Raw genomic sequence first — 10,994 nt, 5'->3', positions numbered from 1 at the left:
CTGTATGAGTCCTTGATGTGCATGGGGAAGGGCCTTTCTTTTGTCATCTGGCTTTTCTCCCTTGAATTATAGAGAAGGTAAACAAATAAGCTATTGTACAATCAAGAAATCCAGGCATAGCCACAACTTTCCTGGTTAATTGGTTAAAGTTGGCAATTACATCAAGCTGAGTTGAGAGTAGTACTGAGGCAGGAGGTGTTTTTCATGTATCCGGTGTTCTCTGCCTGCCTGCCTGTCTGTTTTTTTGTGTTGCAGGGTGGAATCATGGCACAAGTACTGCTGGTCACCTTATTGGGGCACCTGTATTATAAAAGGGGCTACCTGGCTGGAGTTTGGGGTTCCTCTCCATCAGAGCATGCATCATGGTTTGTCTTTCAAGTTTTCATACATACTTTGATGAATACATTTTGATCCTTTATCTATGTGTGCTCTCCCTTATGTTAAACCACCGAAAACGAGCCTGGTGGTTGTAACACAGGGAAGAAAGTGGTGTGATATCTCATTACCAATCACTCTGGTCACTCGCTTATTTTTTTGGCCCATCTTTGTTCCCTAAAGTGTGTGTGTGTTTGTGTGTGTTGCATTGAATTGCTGCCAAATGCAAAAGTTGGGGACCAGAGCTATGGAGAAGTTGTCAGAGGTAATATTCGCTGTAGGTTTTTGTCCCAGTTGCTCTGCGGAACTGAGATCAATTTAACAAATGGGGGCAGCCATGGCTTACTGTTTAGGGGTTCGGGCTTGTAACCGAAGGGTTGCCAGTTTGATCCCCGACCTAGTAGGAAAAATGTGGGCAGGGGGAAGTGGTTGAGCACTGCTCTCCCATGCCCACATCCACGGCTTAAGTGCCCCTTGGCACCTAAGGTATCCAACCCCTCACTGCTCCCCGAGCGTCGCTGTTGCAAGGCAGCTCACTTCTCCGGCTTAGTGTGTGCTTCACCTCACTGTGTGTTCACTGTGTGCTCTGTGTGTTCACTAATTCATGGGTGGGATAAATGCAGAGACCAAATTCCTTGTATAGCCTACTTGGCCTATAAACCTGATTTACATTTACATTTACAAATCCCTTAGCACGGAAATGGAAATGAGTGGTTGAAGTGGGTTTAATGGAGGATATATATTGAAATACGTGATTTTCATTCAACAGGTGTTCATCATTGCGGAGAGACAATGTAAATAGCCTAAGTGGTGCGGTCTGTCAGAAATTTTCCGTTGAGCTTTCTACTCCAGGGGGGTATTCCAAGTAGCCAAGTTTAACAAAATTGGGTAGGCCTAAGTTAACTCAAGAGTTAACCTGTGGAAAACTATGTTGTGTGAAATATGTCTACGTGGAGGGTAGGTCTACAGGATACATCTCTATCATAAGCTACTGTTATTTAGTGAAGTGAAGTTATGTAATCAGTCTTCGGGTTAATACATTTGCATGGACACGCCTATAGGCCTACTGTCAGTTTATATTCCAGGGCTACAGCACATCCACAGGCGAGTTAAGTTTATTCATCAGGTTGTCTGCGCATCAAGCAGTGCATTGGAAAGTGGAGCACGTTCGAAACACTCGACTTCTTCAAGACAACGCGTCGGGACAGGAGGTAAAATAGACAGCATAGACCTGCCTTATCTCAGATCAGGTAGGCTAAACATGTAATTTCATTAGATCAAAATGATGCGTCATGTGGCTAGCACAAGCTAGCACTAGAATTAGCTGAAATAAATATCAGAGGCGAGGCGATTTAAATGGATCAAACGATGGGACAAATTAATTAAGGTTCAGGTCATTTTTATTTTTGCAACATTAGTGAACGAGAACGCAGCTTGCATAACCCATGTGGTGCGAGTTGAATGAACTGGACAAATTATACATTTTACTTTATTTTTGCAGTTTTGAAGGAATTGTGTGCAGTTCATACAGTTCATAGGACTATAGGAAATGCTATAGCCTATTCTGGTCGTGAAAGTATAGCCTATCTGTAAAAGCTGCCTTTACATTGTAGTGCTATATGTCCCACAGCTGCAGTTACTTTTTTGTAAGGCCAAATTACATGACAACGACAAGTAGTCAGCAAGGCATTCTTAAACTGTTTATGTAAAAAAATAATACATACTTAATACATAAATTATGTTTCTTTTATTTATGTAAGTTTACTTGGACTTCTTCCTAACTTTATGCCATTGTCTTGCAAATTGCTATCCAGACATTAAACATGACTACCAAAATCCAAATCAAAAGCCCTAATGTGAGATACACAGAGAGGTACATTGAAGCTCTCTACTCCTACCACACCACATCTGTGTCCAGAGATGGGGACATGTATACAGTAAGTAGACACATATTAGAACAATATATTTCTTAATACTAAGTGTGAACTAATTTATGAAGAAAGCTGTGTTTTTGTGATTGGATCATCCAAGTCATAATGCAAGGAATGAACTTCCTGCTGTTCATTTGAATTCAAAAAGTGACCAGCCTGCTCTTCATCTGAATGACAGCTGGAATACCACTTTCATGTGTTGTCTGGATTAACCCATGTATAGCTTCAGAATCAGGAAATGTATGTAGGCTATTGTGTTTACTGTGTTTGCCCATCAAGGTAACACCTTCCACCACTCAGTTCACCTTCCACACTGAGCGGGTGGTGCCCAAGCTGGGGGTGATGCTGGTGGGCTGGGGAGGGAATAATGGCACGACTGTCACCGCTGCGGTCATTGCCAACAAGATGGGCATGCGCTGGAGAACCAAGACTGGCATGAAGGTACTTTATATGGAGAGATGGTATATAGAGATAGTATGCATGCACTGAGCTGTTTAGCACTCTGTTCTCATAGGCATGGCAGTCCTAAATGATAAAAAAAAAAAAAAAAAAACTAATTTGGAGTAAGTGTTTTCAGTCATATAGTACAAGGGTCCCCAACCTTTTATGTACCATGGACCGGTTTGTTTCCTTTTTTTTTTTTTCACGGACCGGGGGGTGAGGGGTGTTCCATATGTGTTGTGCATGCGCATTACTTGAAAAGATCCAGTTATGTATGAACAGTGAAGGTAACGATCTCTTAAACATGTGAAAAACGTGAACTTGAAGAAGTGAAAATTCAACAATATGAACTATGAATATTGAACAACTTGAAGTTACATCTATACGTGTAAACATGCTTAACAGAATATGGGAACAAAACAATAAACGTGCATTAGGAATATAATCAGTGGGAGCCCTGTGCTTGTTTCCCTGCAACAAGAAGGTTCCATCTGGGGGTGATGTGAGACAGTGACACCCTCAGTGTGTTTGAAATGTCCAGTCGATTGCGCAATTTGGTCTTAGTTGCAGTCATTGCCGAAAACCCGGCCTCGCATAGATACGTGGTGGGAAATGGTAGCAACGTTTGCAGCGCCTTTACGGCTATCTCGGGATATTCTGCTTTGGTTTTGATCCAAAAACCCGCCAGAGAGGTTTTCTTATACACACTCTTAAGACCACCGTCATTTGCAATTTCGATCAACTGCTCTTCCTCCTGCGCTGACAAGTTAGGACTATTCAATATTGACAAATGGGTTGCGGACCCACTCATTTTGGAGGATGGGAAGTAACGCTCAAACTCATTTGAAAGAGCAACAAGGTGATCGCGCACCAGCTGCGAGAGAAAGGGCCCTGCCTCAGTCTCTCTCAAAACCCCCACTACTTTTGGGAACATATCAAATACACCCCGGTCCACTCGTCGTCCCCACAAATCAAGCTTGGCTTTAAATTCCGCGACTTTATCTGCCAGTTTAAAGACAGTCTTCATTCTCCCCTGGAGTGACAGGTTGAGGTCATTAAGCAACCCGAATATGTCACACAGGTAAGCGAATTGGCCCGGTGGTAGGGGACCGCTGTATGGACCCTTTCAAGAGAGTTCCATTATCAGCACCATAGTTGGCCCCACAAGACTTCCTTTTTAACATTCCATATGTTATCTTAATGCAGAGGAAGTAGATTGGGGCCCAAATAGAACGTTCAAGCATTGTTTTTGTTTTTATTGTTGAAAGGGTCTATACTTCCCTAAAGACAAATAGGTATTAGTTTGATCGTTTCATGTATGACAAAGTCTCTCCTAAGGGAACAGTTATACCGTCTCCAGCAGTCCACAGGAGCATATCCTATACCATTTGCCTTTTAGGGTCATTCTCCATTATTAGTAGCCCATAGTTTTTCCACTCACCCATCCCCCCACATAACTTGTTTTTTTTTTTTTCATCTCGTCTTCTCTCTCTTGCTATTTTTATCTTCTCCCAGTGTGCTAATTACTTTGGCTCCTTACTACAAGCCTCCACAGTGTGTTTGGGGTCGGGCCCAGAGGGGGAGGTCAACATACCTTTCCGTGATTTGCTTCCCATGGTGCACCCTAACGACATCATTTTCGATGGTGAGTGTATTAGTGTATGCCTCAGTTCTAAATTAGATCATTATTATGGGGAGATTATAATTGGAATGCAATTCCATGTGTTGTCATTTTATTGTAAATGCATAGACCATTACTATGGCATTGTAATGTCTACTACTATGCACCCTGATATCACCATTTTCAATGTGAGCTGTCTCTGGTTGAATAATTGAAGTTAGCCAATCCATGCAGTGCAAGTTTATGACTGACATGCATTTCCATGCAGTCAGGGGTTGTCATATGTCACAAGTGTTCATGTGTCGTCTAGGTTGGGACATCTCTTCCTTAGACTTGGGCCAGGCGATGGAGAGGGCTGAGGTGCTAGACTGGGATCTACAGGAGCAACTGCGGCCACACATGAGCCAGCTGAAGCCCAGGGCCTCCATTTATATCCCAGAATTCATAGCTGCTAATCAGAGCCACAGAGCCGACAACCTCATCCAGGGAACAAAAGCTGAACAGGTACAAGTTGGCACCTACAGTAGTAAATGGATAATGCTATTAAATAGTTGTTATAATGTCATGGCACATGACGCTTAAAAACTGTGTTGTCATTTTAACCCTTTGCAGACGGCCCATTCTAATTTCGGTACCCCAGTACCTATGACGTTCAGTGTAATAACTCCGCCATACCCCAACCAATTTTATCACTGAAAACTTCCTCAAAAACGTCACATCATGGGCTTTCTGGCGATATGATTGGTTAAGGGATTTGTGGCGCGAATTTCTTTTACTACGTGAAGGAAAAATCAAGAGTTGACGTCTCCCTCCACTAGAGGAAAAACAGCAGGAAGCACTATGCATCGTTGATCTTGACGTCGTCTAAAGGAGAAACTACTGGATCATCTGAGGTAAAAACAAGTCTTTTTATGTTATTATTACTTGTTATCCATGTTATTACTTCAAAATCGTTTTTAAAAGTTATTTTTGCTGGTAATTACACCTTGTATGCATGGCCGTAACATAATGCGTGTGTGTGTTCACTTCAGCTGATGACAGCTGGTATTTTAGCATACCGTAATCTTTAGTAAACTCATAATTTTCAGTCATTTTTGGGGGGCTACTATATGTCAACCAAGATTACAGACCTACTAAGACTGAAACTTTAACGATTTGTTCTATTTTGAACGATGTTGCTTGCTTGTCATCTGATAGAAAACTAGCTAAGTTAGGTAACGTTAGCATCAGGAGAGGCTGTAACATGTCCTTGACGAGTAGTCGAGATAAAGTTCACTCCCGTGCTTCATGACTGCCAACTTTATGTCAAGTAGACCTAATCGGTATTTTATTGTCAAATAAACCTTTCATTCCTTCGTAATATGTATAGCACAATTTACAGTTGTTTGTAGCCAAGTTGCTTAGCTTACTTAGATAGAAACATCTGACATGAATGACAACGTTAATGTTACGTTACCGACGTGAAGACTGTGTTGATCACCGATGGTGTAACTTAAGGATTTTATTCATTGACTGCTGTTTTCATGAATACATGACTGAAGATTTGTTATAAATGTGTTTTTAATATTGTTTAGCTTTTAGGCTGTAAGGTTGGCTGCTACGATTATGAGGTTTTTGGGTGGCTAACTATGATGGGAGCTCATACACCCAAGCCTACTCGTCAACACATTATTTTCTAAGGGGGTGTTTTGTCTTTACGCAACTGCAGTAGCCTATGCACGGTGTGTATGTGTATGCATATGCTGTTTAGATGTTTTCTGTCATCTCCTGACTCATGTTAATAAATCAATTTTTGCTTGTAAGCTGGTATGCTATGTATGGTTTAGCCAAGGCAATAACACTTACTGTAGTGAGCTCTGAGACTAATGTTACCTCTCCAAGCAATATTGGAGTTCTCCAGTGACAATAATACTTTTAGTGAAAAGAGTCATGGTTGGTGGTGATTAAGATTATGTGGAAGTAATGTAAAATAAAACTAAACAACCTATTCACTATCAGACCTGTGATTTGTTATTTTAGATGGAGGGAGAGAAGTACATGCAACTGGGGTGAAAGCAGCCGACTGCTGATGGCAAATATGACCCCAAGGACCACGATGGCATGGACATGGGACATGGATGGGTAGCTTCTGGATGAAGAAGAAGACAATGATGTGCTACAGAGGGAGATAATCTTCCATCATCCTCAGCTGGGTAAGCATGTTTGTGTGTGTGTAAAGGCCCATCTGGGCGCAAGCACATTTCTGGTTGTGATAAGAGTGTTGCTTATAACAATAATGAGAGGGATTATAGTGATAATAGTTTGGTTAGATTTATAATTCAATTTCTATATTTCTTATCTGACAATTTCTTTATTTTGAGTTTGGTCAAGTCCCATGTCAGGTAGAAAGCATACACTTTGCCTATCCTTCCAACACAGACAGAGACACCAACTCCAATAGCATTTACACCCCATCGTCTGCTAGGCTTAGATGGACACACACACATGCATGCACACACACACGCGCGCGCACACACACACACACACACACACAACCATGCTACAGCTGTGACAATGCACACACCACGGATCTGGTGTGAATGTGGCGTTAGTGTATCACCTTATGTGTGGGGCAAATGATATGGATAATTATATATTGTATCAAATTATATGCTGTATGGTTGTTAAATGTATTGAATTTCTTCTAACGTTTTAATTGTTTATATATATGTGTGTGAATGTTAGTATGAATTGATGTTTTGTTCACCATGTAAGATTTGTTGATCTTTGTTATACTGTTGTCTTGCCATTCTTGTAGTTCTAATAGTTACTGCATGTTTGTAAACATATGTTTATGTTATTTACCTGAAGTTGTTGTTCCTGGTTATTTAATCACATTGTTTAAGACTTTTCTAAATAAAATGATTTATTTCCCCTTTCGTAAACCTAACACATGTGCCAGTGTCTCTATATTCTTGTTTTCATAGTAGAATGAAGCACACAGAGAAGCAGTTACAATCAGCTAGTCTGTCTTTCAGCCTTTATCTGTCCTCCCCACAATTGATTTAGCCTCTTCAGAGTACAGTAAGACATCCCATATTGAGCTTGTTTTGATGGTAAAACAGCTTATTTTTTTACATGACCATTATATCTGTATTTTTAGGTCAGATGCCAAACCGGGAAATGAAAACATTGTACTCTTTACACTCTTCTACTTGTTACTGTTATGAGTAAATTAATCATAACTTCTGAACCAAAGGTGATAAATTGATTCTGTTTTTTTTTTCACTGAGGAGAACACAACACTGGCTATCCTTTGCACACTATATCTACAACAGACATTAGGTGAAAAGAAAGATTCATCTTGAGAAATTGATATTTTCACGTTTTTTGATATTGAATTTTGAAGGTTTTGTTTAAAATGTGTGTGACCCTCAAACTTATTAACTATGATATGTACCATTTTAAAGGGCTAGTTCTCCTGATTACAATGGTGGGTATATCTTATCTCTGTCATGTAGCATGGCCACACAATAAGCCTTTTTGTCTCACAAGGGCATCAAGTATGAAAAAACGGAATGTTTCGTGCCGTCTGCAAAGGTCTAATAAATGTATCATAACTTTTGAACAAAAGGTGACACATTGATTCTGTTTTTATCACTGAGTAGAGGACAAAATTGTGAATCTCCCATACACTCTATGTTTTTCTCTATCTACAATAGAAATTGGGAGAAAAATTAGATTAATCTTGAAAAACTGATGTTTTCGTGTTTTTTGGGGTTGAATTTTAAAGATATTTTTTAAAAATTATGTATGTTCTCCTCAAACTTATTAATTATATTTTATACCATTTGAAAGGGCTATTTCTCCTGATTAGAGTGGTGGGTATATTGTATCTTTGTCATGTAGCATAATCATACAATAAGCCTTTTTGTGCCATAAGGCCATCGAATATGAAAAAATGGAATGTTCGGCACAGTCTGCAAAGGGTTAAACTGTGTTAAAATTAATTTAAGAAGTACATTGAAGTACAATGCACATTGCTTGTGATTGAAATAGACCATCTGTCTCGTAATATAGGTGGCACAACTCCGGAGGGATATTTGTGACTTCAAGCAGAAGAGTGGTGTGGACAAAGTCATCGTTCTGTGGACCGCCAACACAGAGAAATTCTGTGATGTTGCAACTGATATCAATGACACTGCTGAGAATTTGCTCGCCACTATCCAGGTACAATATTACGGAACTGTACAGTGCCACACTTCCTTTAATGGAGCCAATTTAATGGAACCATTATCTATTCCTGACGAGCACTGTTAATGAGGATGCACCATGTCAGCCCAAGACGTCTCATAAAAAGAAAGAAACTTTGGTATAACATTGCCCATATATGACAGACAACAGTGTCCCTGGGTATGAAGGGCAACGTATAAGTATAATACCTAACTGCGTTTATTATGTAACAAATTAAATATTTTAGTCATCTACAGAAACATTAAATCTTGAACACTTATGGAATGTTTATTGATCAGTGTCTTTTTCCATGTGTGTCTCTCAGAAAGGAGGCGAGGTATCTCCCTCCACACTTTTTGCAGTAGCCAGCATCCAGGAGGGCTGTGCGTATATCAACGGTTCCCCACAGAACACCTTTGTTCCTGGGGTAGTTGAGCTGGCCATACAGAAGGGTGTCTTCATCGGAGGAGATGATTTTAAATCTGGCCAGACCAAAATTAAATCCGTTCTCGTGGACTTCTTGGTCAGTGCAGGCATTAAGGTAAATTAGGATTGTATTTAGGCAGACATTATTTTTTATTTCATCACCTCATTTTATTTCATTGATTGAGAATAAAGAAATAATTCAAATAAAAATGAAAAAAGATTTGAACTCTTCTTCTTCACTTTCCTGCTGTAGCCAATGTCCATTGTTAGCTACAATCACCTTGGCAACAATGACGGCATGAACCTCTCAGCTCCGCAGCAGTTCCGGTCTAAGGAGATCTCCAAGAGTAACGTGGTGGATGATATGGTGCAGTCCAACACTGTGTTGTACAGCCCTGGAGAGAAGCCAGATCACTGTGTAAGTAGTACTGGGCAACATTTCAAAACACTTTATCTGTGCAAGGATTATCAGGATGTACTGGATTAGATGCACAAAATCTGAAATGTAGCTTTTCCAAAATCAACAGCTAAACAGATCTAGAATTCCATCTTTAAATGTTGCATTGGGTTCCTCAGTCTCATTTATCTGCCTGAAATCAATACACATTTTCAGATAAGTGCATTTTAAAATTGGCAAAATTAAAAAAAAAAAAAAACATTCAGAGTAGATTTGTGTCGGTTAAAGTACTATATAAAACCAAAATGCATCCTCTGCTGTTTGGATGTTAGGAGGGAGCTATGCATAAGGACATGAGTAGTCACTACCCAGATGTCATGAGCATTATCTTACAGTGTGCATTGGGTGTCCTGTTTACCATTGTGACTATGTGCTTGTTCGCCAGGTGGTGATCAAATATGTGCCATATGTGGGTGACAGCAAGCGTGCCATGGACGAGTATGTGTCTGAGATTATGATGGGTGGCACAAACACCATCGCTATTCACAATACATGCGAGGTGAGCCTGTTCATATCCATCTGGATCAGCATCCAAGGTTTTTTATTCTTTTGGGATTACCTGTGGAGGCATTTCAAAATCACTTAATTGTATTCTCTTACATTTCCAAGGACTCCTTGCTGGCTAGTCCAATCATCTTGGACCTGGTCATCCTCACAGATCTTTGCCAGAGAATCACATTCTGCACAGAGAGTGACCCCAGCTTTCAGACCTTCCACAGTGTGCTCTCTCTGCTCAGCTTCCTCTGCAAGGCCCCTCTTGTCCCACAGGGGGCGCCTGTGGTCAATGCCTTCTTTCGCCAGAGAGCTTGCATTGAAAACGTCATGAGGTCAGTTCACAGCTGACCACTGCAATGGGATTATCCTCATCTGTTTTAGAAAACCATCAAAAGCACGTCACCTTCCTGCACAGTACACACACACACACACACACACACACACACACACAGACAGTCTTTTTATTTTAAGGTCAGTGGTCCCACAGTATAAGATAATAAAATTTCTGGGACAATGGAATATATGTTGCTATATCTCAAAGTAGGCCTTTCCTTTTTGTGTTTCTAGGGCATGTCTAGGGCTGCCACCTCAGAGCCATATGCAGCTTGAGCACAAGATGCAGAGAACTCTCCTGGCGAACCAAGAGGACTATACTGTGGCCACTAATAAGAACAAAGGTGTCCACACGAACGGATTCCACTCATTACACTGCAGTGGTGTTGCTGGACATAAAATGGAGGAACCAAGCATTGAATAAGATCCATTTGTAGTGTGGAGTTGTTACTGACTATATGTAATCGGTGTGCAAAAATGAAGTGCTTGTGAACGGACAAGTACTGTATGTGTGTGTACTGTATTTGTCACTTTTGACAGGACCATGTGTACTTTAAAAATATTAAATGCAGCTTACTTTACTTAAAGTGGCACTGCTTCACCTCTTTCTATTCAAAAGTAGACCAGAGGGTTATATGTTTGTTTGTTAGATATGGGCCTCTAGCATTGGTAAAGTCTTGACAGCAAAAGTAGACTACAAATA

The 10,994-nt window shown here is 40.4% G+C and overlaps 1 protein-coding gene across 3 annotated transcripts; it reads left to right on the top strand.

Annotated features, from left to right (window-relative positions):
* Nucleotides 1-65: 65 nt before the first annotated feature.
* LOC125293916 (inositol-3-phosphate synthase 1-A-like) lies at nt 66-10,878 on the top strand. 3 transcript variants are annotated; one of them, XM_048242165.1, is made up of 11 exons: nt 66-365; nt 2,190-2,312; nt 2,586-2,747; nt 4,263-4,392; nt 4,679-4,872; nt 8,428-8,577; nt 8,906-9,121; nt 9,260-9,424; nt 9,849-9,962; nt 10,073-10,290; nt 10,526-10,878. In XM_048242165.1, exons 1-11 carry the CDS (start codon nt 363-365, stop codon nt 10,713-10,715), a joined length of 1,665 nt encoding a protein of 554 aa, XP_048098122.1. In that variant the 5' UTR covers nt 66-362; the 3' UTR covers nt 10,716-10,878. The 3 variants fall into 3 exon arrangements, with proteins under 3 accessions (XP_048098122.1, XP_048098137.1, XP_048098130.1); XM_048242180.1 differs by lacking the exon at nt 66-365 and adding an exon at nt 419-1,586; XM_048242173.1 differs by lacking the exon at nt 66-365 and adding an exon at nt 419-1,625.
* Nucleotides 10,879-10,994: the final 116 nt, after the last annotated feature.

This window comes from Alosa alosa, chromosome 1 (genome assembly GCF_017589495.1).
Source record: "Alosa alosa isolate M-15738 ecotype Scorff River chromosome 1, AALO_Geno_1.1, whole genome shotgun sequence".
Lineage (NCBI taxonomy): Eukaryota > Metazoa > Chordata > Actinopteri > Clupeiformes > Clupeidae > Alosa > Alosa alosa.
The sequence above is the reverse complement of the archived record's forward strand: the minus strand, read 5'-3'. Positions and strand labels throughout refer to the sequence as shown.

Bases quoted from the DNA above. Each gene is read 5' to 3' on its own strand.
- LOC125293916 (XM_048242165.1), top strand. The intron at 2,748-4,262 runs GTACTTTATATG...ATCTTCTCCCAG, and splicing joins GAACCAAGACTGGCATGAAG to TGTGCTAATTACTTTGGCTC. The intron at 8,578-8,905 runs GTACAATATTAC...TGTGTCTCTCAG, and splicing joins ATTTGCTCGCCACTATCCAG to AAAGGAGGCGAGGTATCTCC.